The 27516-nt window shown below is 30.3% G+C and overlaps 3 protein-coding genes across 3 annotated transcripts; 2 read left to right on the forward strand and 1 right to left on the reverse strand.

The window, feature by feature from the left end:
- The first annotated feature begins 12720 nt into the window (after positions 1-12720).
- LOC130980318 (uncharacterized) lies at positions 12721-13408 on the forward strand. Its single transcript, XM_057904009.1, has 3 exons — positions 12721-12877; positions 12973-13074; positions 13148-13408. The coding sequence occupies exons 1-3, from the start codon at positions 12860-12862 to the stop codon at positions 13406-13408; spliced, it is 381 nt and encodes a 126-aa protein (XP_057759992.1). The 5' UTR covers positions 12721-12859.
- Positions 13409-20646: 7238 nt separating this feature from the next.
- On the forward strand, positions 20647-22965 carry LOC130980319 (uncharacterized). Its single transcript, XM_057904010.1, has 6 exons — positions 20647-20866; positions 20954-21195; positions 21905-22114; positions 22239-22331; positions 22388-22486; positions 22582-22965. Exons 1-6 carry the CDS (start codon positions 20647-20649, stop codon positions 22963-22965), a joined length of 1248 nt encoding a protein of 415 aa, XP_057759993.1.
- Positions 22966-25894: 2929 nt separating this feature from the next.
- Positions 25895-26856, reverse strand: LOC130983019 (ethylene-responsive transcription factor 5-like). The gene has a single exon (XM_057907186.1). It carries the CDS (start codon positions 26838-26840, stop codon positions 26013-26015), a length of 828 nt encoding a protein of 275 aa, XP_057763169.1. The 5' UTR covers positions 26841-26856; the 3' UTR covers positions 25895-26012.
- Positions 26857-27516: the final 660 nt, after the last annotated feature.

Genomic DNA, 27516 nt, shown 5'->3' on the forward strand with positions numbered 1-27516 from the left:
GAAACATCCAAGTTAATTGCTTCGATAGGCAGAATGAGGTCTTTGAAGCGCGTGAGATGCCAAATGAACTGGAGTATGCCGTCGACCTCCGTTGTCAATGATGTGACTGGAGTGAGTTCCAGGTGGACCGGATTCCTTATCGACATGTGTTTGCATATTGTGCAAATCAACGACTAAATTGGCAAGTATATGTGCATGACGTTTATAAGATGGACCAAGTTAGACAGGTTTATTGAGCTAGGTTTAGGCCACTCGAAAATTCTACTATGTGGCCTTCTTATAACGGTCCTCGATTCGTACCGAATCTGTACCTGAGATGCGTTACCAAAGATCGCCCTAGGATGACGCACTTCTTGAATGAGATGGACACGTGAATGTTACATCGTCCTAGGCGATGTAGGCAATGTGGGGTTGAGGGACACAGTCGTAGAAGATGCCGTCAAACAGGTGGTCCAAGTGCCGACAATAATGCGCAGTAGAATTATATTTTATGGTATTTGAAACATTGTAACTTATGTCAATGATGCCAAGGCATCTTAGGCTAGTTTCACTAGTATTTTTCTGTTAGTTTTAGTTGTTTTATGCATTTTCTTGAGCTTAAAGTAACCAAGAATGGTTAAATGAATAACAAAGCAATGAACCATCCAAACAGTATGATTTTGATGCAAATTCCATGAGTTTTTAGTTATATTACTTGAATGCTATGAATGGAAGATTTCTCATGAAATTTTGCAAGACTTTGATGCAGTTGTTTGGATGATTTCAGGGAAGAAGAGGTTAGGCAAGGAAGCAACAAAATCAATAAAGGAAGCTTGAATATCACATGTGGAGTTTAAGCTCCAGTTTAAGCTCCAGTTTAAGCTTAAACTGGAGCTTAAACGCCAAAATCATGAAAGCTGAGGAAAAGCTGAAAGTGGCGTTTAACCTCCAGTTTAACCTTAAACTGGAAGTTAAACGCCAGAAATGAGAAATGCACCAGGGAGCCATTTCCACGTTTAAGCTCCAGTTTAACCTTAAACTGGAGCTTAAACGTGTTCGACCCAAATTCTCCTCCAGGGTTGCTTTCTTCATTTCCACGTTTAAGCTTCAGTTTAACCTTAAACTGAAGCTTAAACGTGTTCGACCAAATTCTCCTTCAGGGTTGCTTTCTTCATTTCCACGTTTAAGCTTCAGTTTAACCTTAAACTGAAACTTAAACGTGTTCGACAATTCCACACTCCAGGGTTGCCTTCTTCCATTTCCACGTTTAAGCTTCAGTTTAACCTTAAACTGAAGCTTAAACGTGTTCGTCTACTTTACCCTCCATGGTTGCTTTCTTCCATTTCCACGTTTAAGCTTCAGTTTAACCTTAAACTGAAGCTTAAACGTGCTTGAATTATACCACCTCCAGGAGTGTCCAACGTTTAAGTTGCAGTTTAAGCTTAAACTGCAACTTAAACGCCACTATTTGAAAAGGTTTCTGGGCCAAAGATATTGCAGTTTAAGTTAGCATTTGAGCACAAACATTAACTTAAACGTACTCTGGTATGAAACCCAATTGAATACCATGGTTTATGGGATTCGACCTCACTCTATTGTGAGTTTTTACTTGACGATAACCGGTGCACTTGCCGGAAGGAATTTTTGCCGCTCGTGCAATTTCCTAAAATCGTAGCTATCAGTCAACGTACTCTATGAAATATCTGACTTTAGATTCTATCCATACAGTTTACAATATTCGAAACATTATAACTTGTCCAAGTATTCCATCATATGCATAGTAATGATACATATAATCGTTAAATGAAAACTTAGAAAAGTTAATTCAAACATAGAATAGTTAATTGGTACTTAGGAAAGTTAACTCATACATAGAATAGTGAACTGATACTTGGGAAAGATAACTGATACATAGAGAAAACTAACTACGCCACAACTACTTTCTCGTTGCCCACTTTACACCTTTCACAAGATTCTTGCATTTTTTGGCAGCCTTTTTGAACACAGATGGAGTGTATCGACTAGTGCTACAATGCGGCGGATCAACCATGAGATTGTAGCATTTGCCTGTCTCATCTGGAGTACATGCGTCACCTGTATATAATATAATCAGACCATGCAAGTATATAATATAATCAATCCTAACCAAGATACCATAAATGAAACAACATCAATTGACCAAACAAGTATATAATATAATCAATCCTACCCAAGATACCATACATGAATATAATAACATCAATTGACCAAACAAGTAAAGCAATAATAGGACCTGCATCATTACGGGATTCTTCATCCTCGTTCATGTCCTCATCTTCATCCTCATCCATGTCCTCATCTTCATCCTCCTCTTCGTCCTCGTCATCTGGTTCATCCACTAGATACTCATCAGTCTCATGCTCAAGTGTCTTAGCATTTTCTTCAATCAGAGTCATCGAAACACGGTGAGAGTTTTGACTATTAAGAATTTCTCGACCACCGTCACTCCTACTAGAATCACCAGATACTAACCCTTCAGAAACACCCGAGGAAGTGCGACATGGATGCCTTGCGTCGAAGGAATAGTTACCCGCCATGAAATCAGGCTGATAGCCATATTGTACTTGGTCGGCATCTAAAGCCATGAACCTAAGCAACTGGCTAAAAGAACCTCTGTCTCCTGAGTCAAACTATGGCGTACTCCAATACTGCCGATATATTAGGAACGATGGGGTAAACTGTGTTTGAGGTATATATTGGCTTGAGGACTAAGGTTGTTCTTGTGGAGGTAGAGGTGGAGGTGGAGGTGGAAGTAGCGGTGACTGTGCCTCATGTCCTTGATTGTCGTCATCCATAACCTGATTACCCTCAACATCCTCTTGAACCACAAGATCCGACAAGTTCAAGTGATTGCCATAGTACATGTAAATATCTAAGGGATGCTGTGAAGCCATGAGAAGCTCAGTAAGAACGTGATTATACCTGTTTATCCACTGCATCTCCCAAAATGAATGAGTCGTGGCTGTGACCCAGTTAAGATTCTTAGGACCAGTCAAGACTTTTCCGTGTACCTTGTCTAGATTCCGTTCATGATGAGGAACTTCCTGAACGAAACCAAACTATCGTCTAAACCTGTCGGTTGCATGCCATTCAATACATTCGAAAGACACCAACGACATCGTAGCACTCCACACAACCGAGTGCATGTAGATATCTGCAGGAATTATGTCCGGATCAACACGATCAACAGCATATGCAACCCACACAAACTGGGAATAATAAAGCAAACAAATGATTACAATCCAAATAACAATATCACTAAACCTAAAACAAATACTACTTTAATGAAAACACACCTGACCTTCCTGAAGATCATCCAAGGCCTTCCTAAAATGAGCAAGTTTAAGATATCTATAGACTCGGTCTCCACGCTCCTAGTTACGCCTAATATGACTTATTTCATTAAAACAATTGGATTCTAAATATGAAGATACCGGGTAAATGTAAGATAATGTTACCTGTTTGCAAGCAGAAAACTGCGGGATTCTCTAGGAATCGGCGCTAGATATGGTATGTAGGGGTGGAAAAAGGTCAAGCGGCCTATTATAAAATAGGCACAGGCTCAAGCTCTTATAAAAGCCTTATTATGTTAATAGGCCAGGTTCAGACTCACTAATTAGCCTTATTAGCCTGTCAGCCCTGCTTGGGTCTGTTAATACATAATTACATATATAAATAATTTTTTTATTATTAATAAAAGTATGAGATATTTTAAATTTGTTATATTTAATTATAAATAGTTGTGTATATTTTAAATACTTTAAAATTTAAAATTTTTTATAATTATTAAATATGACATATTACATTTAAATATGTTTTTTAAAAAATATTTTTTTAAATAATATTTTTATTTTTGTAAAAAAAATGATCAGGCCTTTTAACAAGCTGCAGACCAGGTTAGGCTGAATAACATGTCAGACTTAGTACATTAAAAAAGTCTATAACAGGCTGCAGGCCAGGCTCAGGCTAATTGACTACATGACAGGCCAGACCTGTTAAGAACAAAACCTGGCCTGGCCTGTTTCCACCCCTAATGGTAGGTGAATCTAAGCCCAACTAAGCAGAAGTGTTAGCGGACCATCGATTTCCTTACAGTCAAAACGTGATGCCCGGCATGACGCTATGTACAGGAGTGCTAGGCATGCTGATCCCCAGCTATACTGTCCTATACTAGCAAAATCATGAAGCAGAGGCAGAAATTTTCAGTGCACAGATGCCCCAGACTTGTCTCCAAACAAGATCGTATCGACTAACAACATAATTGGCACTTTACGTATACCTGTATACTGTTTTCATCAGTCAACTATAATCGTTCTTTTAAACCCTGTAGTCATGTCAGTTTATGCAGCTTCCTCTACAGTCCGACTTTCTCGGTGCAACCCCAAATTGGTGCAGACACTCCGCCTCTAAGACTTCAAAACCATTCAAAATCATTCCTGTGACTGGAAGACCGTCCGTCGGAAGATCGAGGATCATACCCGCGTCTTCCAGTATCACGGCACATTCACTAACCGAAAGGTAAAAGGTATGTGTGTTCGGATGCCACCTTTCGACTAAAGCATTTACCAGTGCTTTTTGACATTGGACTACTCCAATCTAGACCACATGGTAAAAACCAGTAGATCGTAAATGCTCCTCCACCCTCTCATTGTACCGATCCGGAGGGACAGATCATATGTTAACATTCGTGAACTCTATAAAAGAATAGCAAAATCACGATTCAAATTCCACAACTATCATAAATAATTTTAAAAAATCTAATTAAAACATATAATTTTACTGAATCCAATTTACTAAGTAATAACATTTTAACTTCTAACTTTAATTAATGTTTCTAGAGCTTATTTCTAACTTCCTACAGATAATAATCCCTAATACATACTTCCAAATACATTATATTTTACCGATCCTAATTTCTAATCGAAATTATCAACATTATTTTAAAAAATTATACACCGATTTAATTTATCTATTGTTACAAAAGATTACTATAGTTTATAAAATTATAATTTTTAGAATTAATTATAACAATTAACTAATTAATTATAATTTCTAAAATTATTACAAAAAATTATAAACAAGTCATTTTTAATACTAATCTATTATATTAAAAAAAATTCTAAACAAAAATTAATTACATTTAAAAACACATATTTCTAACTATTATTTAAACATATATTCCTAAATTTTTAAAATTAATTATAACAGTTAACTACTTAACTATAATTTCTAATATTATTGCAAAAACTTCTAAACAAGTATTTTTTTATTACTATTCTATTATAATACAAAAAAATCTAAATAAAAATTAACTACATTTAAACATATATATTTCTAACTATTATTTACACATATATTCCTAAATTTCTAAACTTAATTATAACAGCTAACTACTTGATTATAACTTCTAATATTATTGCAAAAAATTCTAAAAAAGTATTTTTTTTATTAATCTATTATATTACAAAAAGTTCTAAACAAGAATCAACTACATTTACACTTTATTTAAACATTTATTTCTAAATTTCTATCAATAAAAATAATAATTAAGTCACATATATCTTCTTCAGTTCAACTTCTAACAACAAAAAATATAATTAAATTTCTAAAAATAATAATTATAATCCTGAAATAAAAAAATAACAAATAAACTTACATAATCATAATGGCTAAGATATTTTATAATGTGAAGTTCAGGACGATCAACATTTCTAAATTTTTGTTTTTTTGATTTTTTTTTTTTTAGTGAAGTAGATGAACCAAACAGCGTTTAAGGAGGAAGAAAAAGAAGGAATGGATGCTGGGTGGGGATGAAGGAAAAAGTGACTCGAAGGGTGGGTACGGCAGGGGCGCAGGTAGGTATAAACAAAGGGGGGCAATGGCCCCCACCAAAATTTTAGCTTTTATTCAAAAAAAAAAAAAAAAAGTCTGATCCCCCTTTTTTTATTTCTCAGCCCCCCCTCTCTTTTTGTTTTATCTTTTCCAATCCCCCTCCCCCTCTCACTTTTAATTTCTACAAAACCCAGCCCAATAGCCCATCTGCCCATTCCCTATCCCTTTTCTATTTTCCAATCCTTATCTCTTTTTTATTTCCCAACGTATAATCACTAATCAGTTCCCCAATCCCCTTTTTCTATTTTTCAACATACAACCGGTCTCTTCCTCTCCCTCTCTTCCCACCTTGGCTTTCAAAAAATTTAGGTAACAATTTTTTCTATTCTTCTTCTTCTTTATCTCTTTAATCTTTTTATCTTTTACAATTTTACCTTTTTAACTCTTTTTTTTGTTTTTTGCAGATTAAAAAAAAAGAGTAGTTTAACAAGTGATTTTTCACTCCTCTTTCTCAAAAAAGGTTCTATTTTTATTCTTTTTTATATATTTAGTTATTTACTTAATTAGTTAATTTATTATTATTTGTTAATTAAGTTTATGTTATTATATGTTAGTTTGTATATTTAGTTTTTTTTATTAGTTAACTATTTAATTACAATTTTATATTATTTATACTAAGATGTTAGTATTATTGTTCTGAATTTTAATATTTTATTTTAAATTGAAATATAATTTTTATATTTTATAAAGATTTAGACTGTAATTTATACTTTTTGCTAAATATATTTTAAATTATAGGAACTTATTTGGCCATTTGAACTTATTTGACTCTCAAATACAAGAGTTGAATAGTAGATTTAATGAGCAAACAATAGAGCTTTTGACTTTGAGTTGTGCTTTGGATCCTAAGGACAATTTCAAATCATTCAATATTGAAGAAATCAGCAAGTTAGCAGAGAAGTTTTATCCCCTTGACTTTCCTTCTAATGAGCTAAATATTTTGAAATCTCAGTTGCAACATTATCAGCATGATATACCAAATCATTTGAAAGGCATTGGTACACTTTCTGAATTGTGCAACAAGTTGCAAGAAACGGGAAAATCAAGAACTTATCACATGGTTGATAGATTAATACGTCTTGTTTTGACTCTACCAGTGTCTACAGCAACAACAGAAAGAGCTTTTTCAGCAATGAAAATTGTTAAGACAAGACTCCGAAGTAAGATGGCTGATGAATTTCTTGCAGACAATTTGGTCATCTATATAGAAAAAGAATTAGCAGCTATTTTTGACACAAATTCAATTATAGATGATTTTGAAAATAGAAAAAAACGTCGAATAGCCTTTTCATGATACAAAACTGTAAGTAGTAATTTTTATATATTATTGTCTTATTTTGATTGAGATTATATATATATATATATATATTTTTTTTTTATTTTATCAATAGAAATAGTAATATAAATTATAACACCGCCCCCCCTAAATAGTTAGCCTAGCTCCGTCCCTGGGGTACGGTGTGCGTGCAATGAAGGGGTATGTGGGGTTAAAGGGGCACCGTTTGTGGGGAGCAACACGTATGCGACACGTGGCTGGAGATGAAGAACTCAGACCGTCCGTTTTATCACGAGGAACTCGGACCATCCAATTTGTCAGCTCCAACTCGCACGGTCCGATTACTCCATCGCTGACACCATAGGCAGGTAAAGTACGACTGCTCTCCATATCGGAATCCTATTTCATTATAATCTCCATAACAAAATTGAAAAGTGTATTTTTGTGTTATGTATCCGTAATTTAGAAATAACTTCATGTGAAATTGACTGCAGGTGAATTTTTATTTATTTATGCATATATAATTAAATTAGATTAGTTTAATAGTTAATTTACCAATCTACTTAAATAAATGAGGATTCAAATTCTGTCTTAACTTGTGCATATAATAATTTATTGATTAATAATAAATATTTAAATAAAATTTTGATCCACGATAAATTGATCATTATCTTATTAAACTGGGGGATACCGTGGAAACCGAATATTATTTATACCCACGAGTGTGTTCAACAATGAGCTATTTTCTTAATTTGCAACTAGAAAATTAAATGTAGTAATGATAGAATCTCTTATTAATTATTATATTGCGTGATGTGTTTGCATTGCTCAAGAATTAGTTTGTAATCTTGTATCATTATATTACATGTGTCCAAAAAAAAGCGCCCTATATGTCACGCCTACGCCAGCATTCACCTGGAACCTGGAGAGCAAGTAAAACAATCAAAGCGACTTAATTAAATAATGACCTGAAGATATAAATAAGAATTATTTTTATTTATATAAATAGAAAGGCAGCAATAACAATTAAAATAATGATAGCACAGAGTTGAAGTCAATGGAGAACCTAAAACTACAAGACGACATTAAATTATATATTTTGAAAAAGTCGCTATTCACTCCAATGTAGATTGTAGAGAGTATTGAAAACTAATTAACATTGATGCAGGGAAGGGTGAGGACTGAGGACCCATCGGTGATTTTTCAATTTGGCACGACTTTAATTAGCACTGGAAGGAAGTAATGACTTTGTATATAAAGAAAAATAAAAGGGAGTTATGACTTTTTATTCTACACCTTAGTTTACATACCCTACGAGACAATAATATTTCATATGAATAATTGAGTGTCGTGTCCATCAACAACTGAACATTTTGAAAAGTATGCAAAATTATTTTGCACTTTAAATATTTTTCTATAATTAGAATGTTTCTTGTTTCTTGAAAAGTTGTAAGATTTTTTACTTACATTTCGAGACAAACAAAATTCGAACTCGGATACGTATTTTTCTTGTTTCTTAAATTGATCTTTCTTTTTTTAGAACTTTTCAACTAAAATTAGAGAGGTCTAAAACGTCTTTTTTTAAAAATATTTTTTATTAATTAAAATTTAATACATATAATCGATTAAGTTATGTTATTTTTGTTAAAATTATATTAGACAAATTAATTTAATAAAAAAAATAATGAATCAAATATTGAATCGGTTTAAATTAATATTATTTTTTATAGAAAATAATTACAATATCCTTATTATAAAAAATGACTAAAATACTTTTATTATATATATATATATATATATATTTAAAAATTCTAAATCTTAATCCTATAATGGCAGAAAAGTAAAAGATTAGAATTTAAAATTCACAAAATTAATATATATAATAAAAGTATTTTAGTTATTTTTTTATAATAAAAATATTATAATAATTTTTTATAAAAAATAATATTAATTTAGATAAATTTAAAATCTAATTCACTATTTTTTCGGTTAAATTAATTTGTATGGCCTAATTTTAACAAAAATAACCTAATTTAATCGATTATATAAGTTAAATTTTAGTTACTAAAAAATATATTTTAAAAAAGACGTTTTAAACGTCTTTATTTGACGGATTCCTTTTTTGTATCTGATAAGTTAATCATTTGTTAATGAACTAACTACTAAACTGACATAACAAATTAGTTTAGACATATTCAAAGCAGTTGTTAAATAATAATTTGATTATGTTGACAAAAAGAAATCCTATATATTCGAAAATACTTTTGTTATTTTCTTTTTTAAAAATAATATTTGTTATTTGTTAACACTGAAATCTTTAATAACCTATTTTACTGGTTAACCATTTGCTAATTCAAAGAGTATATATCTATCTTATATACGCACCTTCTTATATCATATGTTGTTAATTTTGACCGGTCTTTATGAGTTCACAATCATTCATAGACGGATGATTGAAAGTTTGAAACATGAAATGCTGACCAAGTTCCAGAAAACTATTACATATTTAGTTATTTACACGTGATGGAATGAAATTCAAACCACGCTCGTGGGTTTAAAATTTAAATTAATTTGACAATATCGGCATATCACTAACAATATTATTGGAATTGACAATATATAGCCGTATACCGTACGTAGTAATAACCATTATTACTACGCATTATTTAATTTATTACACCAAAAATAAAACAAATGATAAACTGCAATCTGCTAATAAAGCTATATCAAACTAAGGCATCATAAAAATTATTACCTTCGTTTAGGTTATATGAAATTGATTCACAAGATAACGAGTTAATACAATTTCTTGGAGGGTTATGCTACGTGTAATTAACCACTAAAGTGTTAATCACCAGTATAAAATATATGTTGAAATATAAATATATTATAAAAATAAATTAAAATATATATGTATTTATACACAAATATATTAGTGACTGATTTTAGTGACTAATTTTGGTGTACAAATAGCATTTCTCTTTCTTTCTTGGACTTACGAGATAATGGAATGATGTTAGTTATTATATATTCAATAAGAGACTTTTGACAAAAGGCATCACTACCACAAAAACGGAGTCTAGCCACTAAATTTTAACCACGAATACTGAAACGTGATAAAAATAAATGAACGTGTCTTATATTTAGTACGAAACATTGTCACAGTGGCTAAAATTTAACATTTTGCCACAAACAATATTTATCGTAGCCTTTCAATTTAAAGTTTATATTGCTCATTATTTTAGTAAAAGTGTTTTTTCTCTTCTCCTAAAAATAAAAATCAAATTATAACCTCTTCCCTTACTTGTTTCTGCTTGTTTTCCATGATCAATTTATAATATTTTTTTTAAATATCCTAACATCAACACATATTTATGAAATTAAATTTAAAAAATAAAAAAAATTTAGATAAAACAAATAATTATAAAAATAAAAGTTATATTCTAATAATTAAGTTAATTATAAAGATAAAATTTATCTAACTAAGATAAAATAATTTGGATAGGTAATAAAAAATTAGTAATTTGTAAGTAAAAAAAAATTTCAGTAAATTTTTTACAAAAAATAAATTATTTTATTATTTGTTAAATTTAAATAATTGAAGATAAGTAAAAAAATTAGTTTTTTATTTATATAATTTAGTACTCACTACATATATTTGTGAGTACTGTACTCTTATTATATGTATAATTATTTTTTAAAAAATTATTTTATGAAATTATAAATTAAGTTTTTTATTTATACTATTATTTAATTAGAATATACTATTAATTATTTCTTTTATAATTATTATTGTAGATAAATATTAATTTTACTGTATATTTTACTATGTTAGTATGTAAAGATAAATTAAATTTGTCAAATACAATAGCAAGTAATTAATATTTAGTACTAATTTTTTATTATATTATTTTTATTTTAATGAATCACTTTTTTATTCATAATATCCTTCGTTTTATTAGGTCACATTTTGTTTCACATAATTTTTTATTTCATTAGTTAATAATAAATAATTTAATTATTTTTATTTTATTTTAAATTTTTATTTATAATATTAATTACATTTTACTTTATATTATTGTAACAAAAAAAATAAAAAATATACAAGCTCAAACTAACAAATCAAATTCTTAATTGGATTTAATCATTAAATGAAAATAAATGAATATCATTTTAAAATAAAATATTTTAAAATATATTATAGATAAAAGGTAAAACGTAAAAGGAGAAAAAAACTCTAATAAATCCCTAAATCGAAGGTATTGGGAATCCTTCTCCTTCTGCTTAGTTTCAATCCCCTTTTTTTTGAATCCATCTTCTCAGATTTCGATGATTCTTTGAGTTTAGTTATCTTCCTTCAACGACACTCAGGACATGCATTGCTTCAGGAAAATGTGTGTGACTTTCTTAGTAGCTGGGCTTCTAAAAGGTACGGTCTTTAGCCACGCAATAATATTACTGATACAAAATTATTGCACAAATTGGACGGAGATTTATGACAAACTCATATTTTCGTGGCAAGAATTGTATAAGGCTTTCACATCTTCGGAATTTTGATTTTCCACCAACAACACCCACCGTAGCAAAGTTGGGCGCGATGAATATTTTTGGTATCGTTCCCACCATTTTCTCCCATTTTTTACTTAAATATCTTCCCTCTATTTTGGTTAAAAATTTTTAACTGTTCCCTCTAATTAATTTGGTGCAGCACAAAATCACACTGCCAGAGAATTGGGAAAATCTTTTATCAGGTAACACTTAACTATTATCCTTTCTTATCCTCTTTTAATTTCTGTGAGTATCATGTTTATTTATATTTTTGTGAATATCATGTTTATTTATATTGTGTAAATACAATTTCTGCAATAATTATACTAAATTTTTTTCTTATACTTCTCGTTATTTTTGTAATTGTTGTTTCTGAGTTATTTGTTGTTATTAGGTTATTGGGTGTTTGCTCTTGTTAGGTTTTTGTTATTTAGTTCTTTTACATTAATGAAAAGAAAGATATGATATGTTACTACGATATCTTTTCCTTCATGTTTTTTGTGAAAATATATAGTATTAATTTATCTATTACTTATGTTTTTTTTCCTACCGTTATGATGGTCATTTTATATTTGTTGAAGATTATAGTGCATGCTTGCTGGTTGAGGCTAGTTTTATTTGAAAATAACGTCAAATTTTAATTAAAGTGATAAAAACTACATATAGTATTTAAAACTTGCATAATTACATATAAAAAAAATAAACGACAACCTTTAATTTGCATATTCAATTTTTAATGTTCAAACACATTGAAAATGCTATATCTACTTTTGTTTTTTTATTCATAGTGTATTTCGTAATATTCAGGTGATCAAAGATGGCAATTCTATCTGAGCATGTTCATACATCATTACCCCAAATCCCACAATCTTGCAGCAAATCTTCAAATTGGATTGCTATGGAAGAAAGTGAATTTCTTGAATGCTGTGGAAGCATCAAATTCGCTAAGGAAATGGCTTCTGCCTCTCCTTTCTCCTCGTTGCAACACGCACTCGATGTTGCCTCTAAGGTTTGGTTTAATAAGATCAATATCCATTCCTGTTGGTGGCTCTCAATGCTCACACGAATATCTCTGAAAAAGCACCCTTCTATCGAGAATCCTACGATAGTGCTTCATCCACTAGTATGGATTCTACTCTTAAGGTTTGCCACGTTTGCCATTCTTTTTGCGTTTTGTTATTTAATTAAAAATAATCCTTTAAATGTTTCCTGGATTATGATTCATTTGAAACTTGTAGGAGATATATGCATTGAGCATGCAGTATCTGGTAAGGTTCGGTTTTCCATACTTTAAGAAAGATTCTGATTGGGATACTGATGTTATACTAATGGATTTGAAGGTAATTTTAAAAAATAATTTATTTGGCAAACAATATAAATAGCTGAATTTGAATCATTACATTTTCTTTGCAGATGAGTGTTAAAAACAAGCCGGCATGTGAGTTCCATTGGGCATGTCGAAAGCAATTCAATATCATAGAACGACATATTGCAAAGTTTTTTCAAAAGAGAGGATATGTTCGCTCTACAACTGAATCGCCAATCATCCAAACTGCTGTAAAAGACTTTGATCTGAACAAAAAGCCGTATCCTATAGATGATTTGGATCCTATTGCGCGTGACAAAGCTAGGCAATTTTGTGAAATATGGTATCCAGGAGAATACTATGTTTGATGTATTTTTGTTTGTTTTACTTTTGTTGAACATAACTATTCTGTTAAATTCCAGTTCTATCTAGGCTTAGTATCTTTGTTTAATGTTATTTTTCGGTTTCAATTGAACATATCTGTCTACGTAATTGATTATTATGACTCATCTGAAAAGTAAATTTTCCATTGTAAGAGTTAATATTCTTTCAAAAATAGCATTCTCGTCCTCTAAAATTTTTATATACTAATGTGTCCAGTTAGCATGATTATTGCTATTTAAACAAGCTAATTGAAATAAAATTACTACAATAATATTAGAAAACAGACACACAATACAGAAGGAATGAACATTAAATCAAATTAACATTTATTTCAAAAAAAAGTGAAATTCAGAGGCTTAAAAATAAAATAAGTTTTATTTCAATTAATAATATGTATTTAATTAAATCAAGTATCAATATTTAAGAATATTTAAATTGAATGTTTTAAGATTTTGAATTTAAAATTTGTTATAAAAAAGGATAAAAGTAACAGAAAAGGATAAAAACAACGACCAATTGATAAGATAGTTCAAATATGCTTAACTAATTCCTAACCCTTTGTTTAACTAATTCCTATAAATATGCTTCATATCAAACATTATATAAGAACTAATACTCATTCTCATTCATTTGTATGTTCTTATCGAGACTAGAGATAAAGGTAAATTATTTCACAACATTATACCTTACTTCATATGATTTAAGTATACTTTATATATTTTTGGATTCATAAATAGCCTGTTCTCTCTTGTAGGACACTGAAGGTCAAATTAAAGAAGACAAATAAAGTGTGGAGCCAATCTTAATCAACTTTTTGAGATTCCAATTACCTTGAAGGTTATATTTTCTTATATTTGATTTTTTATTCCTTGTGCACCACTACTCTCTTTATTATATTTGATTTTCAGAAATATATGACCGTACTCACAGTAACCCGAGATTGACTGAAAAAGTTTGAGGAGACCAACAATTTTAAGATAAAAATCATGATAAAAGTTTTATATAAAAATAAAATTTATAAATAAAAATTATTTTTTATTACTAATATCATAAAAAATAAATATTTACAAATAAAAATTATAAAATATTATGTAATGGTACTCAGTGTTGAGAATTTTAATAAAATTTTAGTTTCCATAACTACTAATAAATAATTTTATAAAAAATTTTGGGGCCATACCCCTCCATGGTCAAACTAAAGTGTATCTTTGCATACTCATTATAAATATTTGTTAGACTTTTTTACAACCTCAAATACCCTTTTTTTTTTTTTTACCAAAGATAGGAGACTTGAACCCGCAACCTCAAATGCCCTTACACAATACTATTGTGCATTAAACATAATTTGATATACTTTTAAATAAATCATGCTATCACTTCAGATAAATTTTATGGTGTTTATATTGCCTAACTTTTTCTTTCATATATAACATGCATAACATATTTAAAAAAAAAAACTATATAACATATTATACATAACAACTTTTAAAATGTTTAAAATATATTAAAAAATATCTATTTACAATTTTTTTAGAGTAAGTTATGCACCGTGTTAACAAGACCATATCCTTATCCATTACTTATTCCTTTTTATATAGAAATTTTTTTTGTATATTTTTACTCAAATATTATATAAACTTATTTGTTTTATGATTTTCTACCGTAATAATTTTTAAACTTATTATGCATAATTGATTATTGAGGACAAGGTTCATTTTTTTGTTGCGATGCAAATTGTGAGTTCTATAATATAATTTTACTTACTCTATAGCTAATTAGTGAGTAATATTAATATTAGTTTGACGATCTGTTTAGGTTAGTTCAGTAACACCTCCTTTTACACTTTATGTCAATACATTTCTGTAATTTGTTGTGTATATTAATTAGGAACTAATACATGATATGCTGATTTTTTTGTATAATTCATTGTTATGCCTTTCATATACTTATATTTTGGTACATTATTATTTAAACAGAGTCATTCAATTATGATTGATAAGAGTTGGATTCATAAATCAATTACATCAACAGAGTATAAATGCGGGGTTGAAGAATTTTTAGAGTTTGCCTTTGCTAGAGCTGCTATAAATGAAAAAATTATATGTCCATGCATCAAATGTGGGTTCAACAATATGGGGACGAGAATTGAAGTATTAACTCATTTACTACAAAAATGATTTCCAGAAAAGTATACTTCTTGGTATATGCATGGAGAAACTATAGTCCAGCCGGAAGAAGAACTATTGGGTCATAATCAGACAGAGCCTGTTGAAAAACCACCACTGCATGATATGTTGACTGATGTTTTCGGTATAGATGATATCAACTATGAAGGTGATGATGATGAGCCCTTTGCTTCGAGAACTGATTCCGTTCCAATGCCGTCGGAAAATGACACTAACGAGGATTCAAGAAGAATTACAGAGTTGCTAAAAGATGGAAATCGTAAATTATATCCTGGGTGCGCAAAATATACCAAGTTATCATTTATTGTTGAGTTGTATCATATCAAGGTGTTGTGCGGTGCTACTGACAAGACATTCTCCATGATAGTCGATCTTCTCAACAATGTTTTTTCCCATGCTAACTTGCCCACTTCATTTTATGAAGCCAAAAAAATGATTAAATTGTTAGGTTTGGGATACGAGAAAATTCATGCATGTCCAAATAACTGTATGCTCTTTTGGGGAAAAGACAATGAGAAAAAAAATAAATGTGTGGTTTGTAACGCATCTCGATATAAAGTTGAAGAGAACACCAGCAACAATACGGAAGTTGTGGAAACAAGTCAAGATCAAAAGAAAAAGATACCAGCAAAGGTGTTGAGGTACTTTCCTCTTACTCCTAGATTAAGAAGGTTATACATGTCCTCTAAGACAGCAAGACTAATGCGCTGACATTCGGAGTTTCCTAATTCAGATGGAAAGTTAAAGCATCCTAGAGATAGCAAGGCATGGAAAGATTTTGATTTATTACATCCAGAATTTGCTAAAGATCCTCGTAACATAAGGCTCGCTTTAGCAACCGATGGCTTCAATCCATTCGGGACTCTCAGTTCAAACATTAGCATTTGGCCAGTGATGCTATATATATACAACTATCCTCCATGGTATTGTATGAAGCAAACTTCCCTTATAATGTCTATGATAATTCCTGGTCCAAAGATGCCTGGAAATAATATTGATATTTTTTTGCAACCACTTATTTGTGAGTTGAACGAATTATGGAAAGGTGTTGATGTCTACGATTCTGTTGATGGTAACAATTTTCGTATGTATGCTGCACTATTTTGGACTATTAGTGATTTTCCAGGTCTTGATAATCTGTCTGGGTGGAATACACATACGAGCCTCGCTTGTCCATCATGTAACTTCGATACAGTCTCTAGAAGGTTGAAGTTTGGCATGAAGTATTGCTTTATGGGACATCGTCGATGGTTACCCGATGATCACGAGTATAGGCACAATAAACACTCTTTTGATGGCCATACAGAACTAAGAGGCCCACCTCCGACGTTATCAGGCAGAAGGATTTTGTCCCAAATTGAGAGTAGTCGAAAAAGACCTCAAGATGCACTCAACGATGGCAACATCCCACTACAATGGAAAAAGAGGAGTATTTTCTGGGATTTACCATATTGGAAGGATAATCTTGTTCGTCATTGTCTTGACATGATGCACATAGAGAAAAATGTGTGTGATAATGTGCTTTTTACTATACTTGATGACAAACAAAGGACTAAAGACAACTTGCAAGCTCGTAAGGACTTGCAGTTGATGGGAATCAGAGAACAACTCCATCCATATCCTAATTCTTCCAAGTACCCTGCCTCGTGCTTTAGAATGAAAAATGTTGACAAGGATATTTTTGTAGGTGTTCTAAAGAGTGTCTCTTTTCCAGATGGTTACTCTTCAAATATTTTTAGATGTGTCGATATTAAAAAACGAAAGGTAAGCGGTCTAAAGAGCCATGATTCACACATTCTTCTAGAACATATCTTGCCAATTGCACTTAGAAGATCCTTGCCGAAGGAGGTTATATCTGTGCTTATCGAGCTGTGCAACTATTTTAGAGAAGTCTCAGGCAAATCATTATCACTAGAGAATTTAGAAAGACTACAACAACGAATTGTTTTGACGCTTTGTCACATGGAAATGATATTTCCTCCAGCATTTTTCACTATTATGGTTCATCTAGTTATTCATCTGGTAGAGGAAGCAATGATTGCAGGTCCAGTGCAGTATAGATGGATGTATCCTGTTGAAAGGTAAATTTTGGCACTCTAACAAATTTTAATTGAATCTATTTGTTACGATATATTTTTATGGATAACTAATTTTCTCTTTTTGTTATTAGGGCCCTGGGACATTTAAAATCTTATGTCCGTAACAAGGCTGCACCAGAAGGGTGCATAGCTGAAGGTTACATAATAGAGGAATGTCTAACTTTCTGCTCTAGATATTTGGAGGATGGTAATATTGAGACAAGGTTCAACCGACCAAGGCGCAACGATGACCAAAATGAAAACACTTCTAGTAGTTGCTCTACTGTCTTATCTAAGATTTTTCCAGCCTTAGGAATATCTCGTGGAGCTCATAAGATTTGTTCGTTAACACCAACAGAGAAATTGCAGGCCCATCGTTATGTGTTGACAAATTGTTCACTGGTGGACAAGTTTCGCGAGTGAGTTATGTTGTTATTTCTAACTTAGATTTCAATTATTTTCTATAACTATTACATAACTGTAATCTACTTTACCAGAAAATGTAGATGTGAGATTGCCAGAATATACCGTGGTAGAAAAAATGCAACCAAGCTTGTTGAAGAATACATCCATGCCAAATTCCATGAGTGGTTTAGGGATTATGTGAGTTAGTTACATTTTGTAAAACTTGTTTGTTCCAAAATAGAATTTAGGATCACATATTCCTAATCTATTAACACATGTAGGTTGCAAAAAACAATGATCCAGATATCACTCCCGAAATCAAGTGGCTTGCAGAAGGGCCTAATGATATTGTGAAGAGGTTTGAGGAGTTTAATGTTCATGGGTTCAAGTTTCGTACAATGAAGAAAGATCAAGGCCTTAAAACACAAAATTGTGGCGTGGTTATGTCTGCTATTACTAATAGTGTTTCAAATGGCAGGAACCCTATTATAGTAGCAAGCGACAACACATACTATGGTAAAGTGGTAGATATGATAGAGTTAGACTACTTTGGCAAGCTGAGGGTTGTGTTATTCAAATGTATTTGGGTTGATACCACACTTAACAAGGGAATCAAGATAGATCAATTTGGGATCACAAGTGTAAATTTTTCTAACTTGATACACACCGGTGATAATGAAACAGATGAGCCATTTATTCTTGCAATAGATGCAAGAATGGTTTACTATGTTGATGATCCAGTTGATGAAGGTTGGTGTTCTGTTTGTCATATGAAACCCAGAGATTTATATGATATGGGAGATTTGAATGAGGAGGAATTAGATGAATCTTTGGTGGAAGACATACCATTTTGTGAGCAACAAGTAGAGAATCTTAAAGAGTTTCAATTGACGAGGGACGAGATTGATGAAGCAGATCAGGATGAAATGCATGTTGACGAAAATGATGATAATGACTGCGATGATGATGATGAAATAGATAATTTAGACAATATTTGATGCATTCTAGATAATTTGTTACTCTAGAGTTTCTCGAGGTCTCGAGAATTGGCTTTGATCTGGATGTTTTTATAACAATAATATGAGATAATTTAATTTTATTATTTAACAACTATTAGCTTTGATGGTTTTATACGTTTAAGGTTGATTTATAGTGATAGTGAGTAATATAGTATGCACTAATATTAAAATGTCTAATGCTAGAAGATAATATTAAATATTGAATAATTACTTTTGACTAAAGTTATGAGAAATATAATAAAAGACAATACAAAAACTAAAGATAAGAGGATAATTAGCTATTTTTTTTATTAAACTTATGAAAAATCTATTAGTAACAACTTAAATTATAGAAGACATCTTTTTTTATTAATTCTTTGAAAAATTTATCATTGACGACTTAGATTAAAAATAAATTAAAAAATAAACACTAAAAATTACCCTTAATATGGAATTTTTTAAAGGTTTAATAAACTTTCCATTCCAAGTATTGTCTAATTTTTTTTTTAACTAAAATATTAATTTTTCTTAGTTTTTTTTTAATCACTCTTTTCACTCTGAACTCAAAACAAAAACAAGAAAAGAAGCACAAAATATATCAAGGGATCAAGCAAAAATTGATTCATCACCTTTCTAATAAATTGATTCACAAAATACAAAATAATAAACTAGTTTAATTTAAAATTCAAGATCGACATGAATTCATATCTGAATTAAGTTGTCAATCTTACTTGTAAGAAAATTAATACTAATAAATTAATGATTATGTACTCACTTCTATAAAAGTTCTTAATTTTATTAAGTAGTAACATAAACGAATGTGTAAAATTTATTAAATAAATTTTATAATTTTTCTTATAAAATTAAATTTTAAATATGGACTTAGTAATTAAAATTTAACAAACATTAAATTTTTTAGGTAAAAATATTTACAAAACCGAGTTAATGTATAACTCTTACTATTGTTTCGTGCAAAATAGGAAAAATAATTAAATTATAGTGCATCGTTTGAATCATCATTCACATGTAGTGAGAAATTGTGAGGGTCATATATTTATTAAAATGATTTTTACATTATTTAATATTATTACAAAAATTAAAGATAAAAATATATAGATTAAAAATTAAAAATTAAATTTCTAATCGTATTTGACCGTTAAAAAATAAATAAATAAATAACTATTGTATTAGAAATAAATTAATATAAGATTTATTTAATAGATAATAAAAAATAGAATTAAAAAAAGATTTTCAAAATTAAAAAAAAAAAGGTAAAAAGACGGCAACAACAACCATGACTATTTTGAATATTCAAGATTTAAAATTTCAAAGTGCGCTTAATTTTTAATATACCCTTTGGCGGAAACTTAAGATAACCACCCATCACTCTGTTCACGTCTTATTTTGAATCTGTTACTCTATAGCACGTGAAGGTACTTCCTTTAACACGTTACATGAGTCGTCTCATATGACAACATTCTCCAAATAAAAAATACCGAACAATTTTTTTTTTCATTTTAGTGTTATTTGTTAGTTTGTTTTGGCAGATTTTCTCATGAAACAAAAACGTAATAGTTCAGGAGAGACCCTTCTAGCAGAACTTCGACAACCACAAAATATCAACAGCAACGAAGAATTTGCAGAGGGTTTGGATGAAATAAATCTCGACCAAGGGGATGCTGGATCTTTGGGTATAGACATGACGAATGAGCGTGATACAGTGACTGCACTCACTAAAAAAGATCATAACGACCCTTTAGTTGTGAATGTCAAAGGTAGATATAATTTCAAATTTTTACGTGATTTTTTTATGTTCTAATCTTTGATTTATTTCTTTTATTCAATGTTGCATTCGTTTATAGACACTTCTACCGGAGAAATTACAGCTCGCAAAATGAGTGCCATTCAAGTTTGGTATTTGAAAAAAGAAGAAAAAGTCATGATGGAACTTGATGGCCATGGACAAGGTCGAGATAATGGCGCAAATTTATTGGTACGGTTTCTGGGTTTAATGGCCCGTAGAGCAACGCTGTGTCCAATTTCAATTCAAAGATGGGATCAGATGCCTGAAGACAACACAAAAAAGCAGTGGAACTATATTGAAGTAAGTATGTATACTTTAGAAAAAACCAAAATTTTGTCTGCCTTTTAAAATTTACCTTTATCTTTCTAATTTATGCGCCTTTTCATTTTTAATGTTTAGTTTTGTTCGATTATTATATTTCCCCATTTAATTTCCTGTATATTATTTTGATTTCTCTTCTGTGATTTTGGAATATGATAATATTATATTAGCTTGAAAATTTTGATATGTCTTGTACTCATAAACTATTTAGATATCATGTTCTCAAAAGATGTGAGTTATGCAAACATTAAAAAAATAGTTTAAGAATAGTTAATAAAGAGAGAATTTCCGAGAGAGTACTACTTGAAATAGACAAGATAAGAGGATTGGATTTGGTATTAAATAAGAGTGATGATACCTTATTTAAATTTGGTTGTATTGTTGGAAATACAAACAATGTTGATAAACTATGAGTGTTTTGAAAAATGCATGCTGGCTAGCTTGATTAATAGTATTTGTACGTTTTAAAAAAGAGATAAAATGAGAGAAGGATATTAATGTTATTGGAAAAGTGCATGTATCTGGCTATATTTTTATTAGGTCTACTTTAAAAAATTCATTGTGTAGAATTAGTTTGTTTTTTCACTCATTAGGTCTGTTTTTTATTTTTTATTTTTAACTTAAAATGTTAAAATAAGTAAAGGGATGAACAATATAAATTTTAACATTATGTATAAATATTTTGAAGGAAAACTTTGAGTTTGATTATGCTGCTGGCATTAAATGGGCACTAAGGACATTGGGTGATCGATGGAAAGCCTACAAATATTCGTTACGGAATATTTATTTTTATCCTAATAAAACAAAAGAAGAAATTCTAGCAACTAAGATTGATTCAGATATACCTCCTATTGAATGGGCGGCTTTTGTGCATCACTACACAAATCCTAAGACAAAGGTAATAGAATAATGTTTCTTTTAGTAGTACTGTTATATTATTATTATTTTTTTATTACAACTATCTTTTTTCTTGTTATTTTTATAACAATATTACCTTTATTTTTTATGATTATAAATTTTAGAAACAGTGCTTGCAAAATAGAAAAAATCGAGAGAAGCTTCAAGTATCACATGCTGGTGGTAGTAAAAGCAATGCTAGAAGAGCAAATGAAATGGTATTTTAACGTTTATTCCTATTGTAAGCGTTGATAATGTAACTGTCTTATGATAGGAAAAAAAGTTAGGAAGACCTGTATGTCGGAGTGAAGTTATTTTGTCGACTCTGGTGAAGAAGAATGGAAATTATGTAAATGGTGGGCACAATTTAGCGGTAAGTTATTATGTTATTTGTTTTAGTTTAATGTATAATTTAATTTTATAAATTAAAACTTGGTATACACTAATCTAATTTTTTTTCTTGTGTAGGAGCAAATATTAGAGCATTTGCCTGAAGATCAAGAACGTGCTGCTGCTGAAGGAGTACCTTCGAAAGTGTTAGCTCATCCTAATGATGCAATTGGAAAGGTCTTTGGTGCTGAAAATGTAGGGCGTGTGCGAGGTTTTAGTAGTGCTGTATGTCCAGTAGGTTTTGGCAAGTCTAAGCGTATTTTTGGATTTACAACCGGAGGAGTCTCCAGCAACGTATCTCAGCAGCATGTGTTAAATTTAGAGAAGCAGGTTGAAACATTAGAAAAAAAGTTAGACGGATATGAAGAAACCAAAATTCAATTGGCAGCTCTGCACAAATTTTTATCATCAAAATATGGCGATGAAGTACCTAATATGTCTGGTGATATGTCAGACATTTAGTTAGTATAGTTAATAAATAATAGTTAAAATTTTAAATATATTTACTCTAGAACATGTTAGAATTTTAATTATTTATGTTAGAATTTTTCTTATTTTTTATTGTATACAAATTTAGACTTGTCATAATAATAATAATAATAATAATAATATATTATTATTATTATTATTATTATTATTATTATTATTATTATTATTATTATTATTATTATTCTGAATCTTTATTATATTTTTTATTAAAAAATATTAAATATTATATATTTATAAAGTTTGACTTACGTTATTAATGATATATACGTAAATATAATTTTAATTTAATAAAATTGTTCAATTAGCCACGGTCAAATTAAAACGAAAGCTACATATTATGACACAATAAAAAAGAAGTTAATTACAGAAAAAACGTAGCAAATTAGTATAAATTAGCCACGAATGGAATATAAAAACCAGTGCACGTTAGCTACAAAAATAGCGTGTTTAAATAACCCGGCGTTAGCCACGCAAAATATTGTAGCTGAAAAATTCGGCCTGCACAAATTAGCTACAGATGAAGTGTGGTAGAATTATACTTTTTAATTTGATAATTTTTATTTTGCCACGACATTAAGTGTGGGTAATGATATACGAATCGTGGCTCTTTGAAGGTCTCCACGGTGTTTAAAACTGTGGCTAGTAACTCCAAAATTGTGGCAAATTGAAAATGCAACCCCCTGATTAGGCACAAATATTTTTTCGTGGCCAATGTATAGTTGCTACCGTTATCTTGAAGTTTAGCCATGATTTTTTCTGTGGCTAAACCCCTTGTTTCTTGTAGTGCATGTGCAGGAAATTATAAATGATTTTATGACAATCACCAAAAAGAAAAAATTTATGAGTAGATTTGGGTAAGGTTTAGTTTTAAGAAATATATTGAGGTATTTCTCTTCTTTTACGTAGCATTGTAGGTTAGGGGATTCAATTAGCCCCTCGTGCTTACCAAAAGAAAAAGATATGAGCCAAAATTCTCTTAGTTCATAAAGAGTTAAAGACTAATCAAGTGTACATATATACTTTCAAATAAAGATTAATCAAATGAATATACATTACCTCCAAAAGACCAAAGCAGTGGCGGAGCTTGGGAAAATTTTGTTGGGAGGCCAAATTTTTTTTAATACAAAATATATAATAATAAAATTAAATTGAAGTTTTGTTAAGAATATTTTAATTTTTTTATCTAATAAATGAGTGATACTTTAAATTATTTTTTGAGAAATATTTAGTCAAATATATTAGTTCTCAACAAATTTTATTAACTAAATCGGTTTCTAATTAAATTTTTATTTGGTTAGACAAATTAATCCGCATATTAAATTATTGTCTATATAAAATGACTAATTTAAAAATTTTAAAAATTCTTAACGTTATTTTGGCTTTATAAAATAATAACATATTGATTTGTCAAACTTTTTTTTACCAAAATTTGATGTTAGAACTGATATGTTCAATAAAAATAAAAAATAAGAAAGTCTGAAGAACCAACATTTTTATTAAAATTAGCTACATTTAATTAGTAAAAGAAAAATGAATAATTCTACACTATTAGATATAATTTTACACCATTAAAAATACTATTAATGACTAATTAATAATTACAAATTACAAAAACTGCTAGCTTTCTAACACTCCTCATAAAAAATTACAGAATGATTAAGTGATTAAATTTTGTTAAAAATCAAATTATTTAACTAAAAATTTTTTTAAGACTGATTTGACATTACTCTTTAATAAATACATTAAAAATTTAATTTTTAGTTATTTAATAAAAAATTATTCTTTCGAAATCTTTTTAAATATAGCACTTATTATTTTATTAGTTAAATCATCAAGTTATTTATATATTTCGAGATATAATTTAAAAAATAATTATAAAAATCGTGGAGAATAGAATTTAAACCTACAAAATTATAAAAGAAAAATCTAATTTTAATATGTTAACCAAAATAATTATAAAGATATTTGTTCTACCAAATATATAACTAATAATTTTTAAAATTTTGGGGAGCCATAAGTCCATAATTAACCACCCATTACCATAACTAAGATTCGCCCCTGCTGCAAAGTTATAAGGTTTTCATCAGATTCTACTCAATTTTTATCCAAAAGTATGTAGAACGAGTAAATATCAACTGTCATTTTCAAAATTTATCCCCAACAAATGAAGCATACATCAATTAAACATTTTTCTGTTTCAAGTTTTTGGATTTCAATAATCTCTTTTTATGGTGTGTTTGTCTCTTTTTTTTTTTAATCTTTATTCCCTATGATCTTTATGAATTATTGACATCATGATGCAAACACAAAGAAAAAGATATATTGAAAAAACTTTTTTGTGCATGAAAATATTTTTAGAAAACAATTTAAATTTAGTTAAAAAAGAAAAAATGATAGCTTATAATAACATTGTAATATTTTTTATGTAAATTTAGAAACTAGAATGACTTTGAATTTATCTATATTTTTATTTGTTAAGATTTTTTAATAAAAAATATACTTTTTTAGATTTGATATAAAAAAATACTTATTTTTTTTTAGTTTTAGATTTAATATTTTTTCATTAGTACATTGATTATTTACATAATTAAAAATAACTAATTAAATTATTTTATACAATATTTATTTACATCTTAATTATTATTTTTAGATGATATCTTTAGTCTAATACCCTTATGAGTTGATAATTTATCGTTATTAAATAGGTAAAAATAAATCTTTTGCAGTAAAAAAAATTAGATGGTGTCTAATGTTTAATTTTATCTTTTATTATTTTTTTTATTTAATTTTAATTTTATTTATATAAAATTAAAAATAAAAAATTATATTTTATTCTCTTAAATATTAAAAAAAATAAAGAGAATCTATTTTCTCGAATGGACAAGGGATATATGCTCAAGAATTTATAAATAAATAATGTCCATTATCAGCATATAATGTACTTAACAGTTAACATCCCTTAAATAGGATGCAATTAACTTTAAAAAAAAGGAACACATAAAAAAAAAAACTAAAAAAATTCACACAACCATAAGCTGGGGAAACCCCAAAGCCGGGTGGGGAGATAACGGCGATAACGGTGGCACACTGAAAATACCAGTTACGTCAGCGTCCCAAAAGCCAGTCCAACTAGACGGCGTTAACGGAATATCTCTTACACCACTAACGTCAGATGATTCCTCCATCTTCTCCTTCTTGACGACCGGCTTCTCCTCCACCTCCTCCTCTTGACGGGGGCGCTTCCTGTCATCGGCGTTGGCTTCGAGAGGGAAGTTGAGGATGGCTTTCGAGCCGCGGAGCTTAAAGGCGGCGCGGTCGTAAGCCTTGGCGGCATCGATGGCGGTGTCGAATGTTCCAAGCCAGACTCTGGAGCCTCGCTTGTTAGGATCTCGAATCTCGGCGGCGTACTTTCCCCACGGTCTCTGTCTTACCCCTCTGTAGTGCTTCTTCTTCTGTTGTTCGCTGCTCTTGGAAATCTCCTTCTCCTCCCCGAATTGGATCCATTCGGTTTTCTTAGGGAGAGAGATTTGCAGAGACGGTTTTCGGTTCGACGAAGACGCCGATGAGTGCGGTTTGGATCTTGGCGTTTCTAGGTTGTTGACCACTTCGTTGCAGTTAAAGTATTGGTTGACCGAAGCAGAAGAAGAAGAAGAAGAGGAGGAGGAGGAGGAAGAAGAAGTAGTAGGGTTAGTTTGGTAAAATTGGAAGGAGAAGGAAGAGTTATGAGGAAGTGGTGAGAGTTCTCCAAGAAGATGAATTTTGATTTGATTGAGGGCAGAAAGTTCAGCTGGGTTCGCCATAGTTTTAAGTTTTTGAGTTTGAGTGGAAAAGTGAGAGTATGTATGCATATATAGAGGCAAGGTGATGGATGGATATGTGAATGTGATGATTATTAATGTAAGTTTTAAAATTTCAAAGGATTGGTTGCTTTGTCAATGACGGAAACTCGAAGGAACCATCCTCTATCTCTATCGTCTATCCTTCTCTCAATTATTATGGATTTTTTATCCTACGCTACTCTCCACATTACCTTGCTCTGCACCCTATCTATTCTTCTTTGACTTTCTTTGGCCTCATCTAGGCCTGGCAGCATGGACCCTATCCGCGGGTACCTAATCTGACCCAACTTGATCGGGTAGTGTTGTCAATCCGATCCGCTGCAGGTAGGGTTAGGCACAAAGGACCTTAAGCATGTGCAAAAGGTTCCTAGCCACTGAACTAAGGATATTTGTATTATTTATGAGATATTTGTGTCATTATAATATTTTTTTTGTCAACCCGCAAGTAGGGTCGGATACCCGCGGGTTGAACGCGGGTAGGATTAGGGTTGGGTATTTCTCAACCCGCGGGTAGGATAGGGTTGAGTGTTAGTCAAAAACTCAACCCGCGATTAGGGTTAGGGTTGGGTTCAAACCCTACCCTACCCTACCCATTGCCACCCCTAACCTCATCCATGCGCTCATTACCCCATTCTTAATGCATTCTTGCCATTGCTTTAACCTGCCAACTCGAAAATAATATTAT

Source organism: Arachis stenosperma, chromosome 5 (assembly GCF_014773155.1).
Source record: "Arachis stenosperma cultivar V10309 chromosome 5, arast.V10309.gnm1.PFL2, whole genome shotgun sequence".
NCBI lineage: Eukaryota > Viridiplantae > Streptophyta > Magnoliopsida > Fabales > Fabaceae > Arachis > Arachis stenosperma.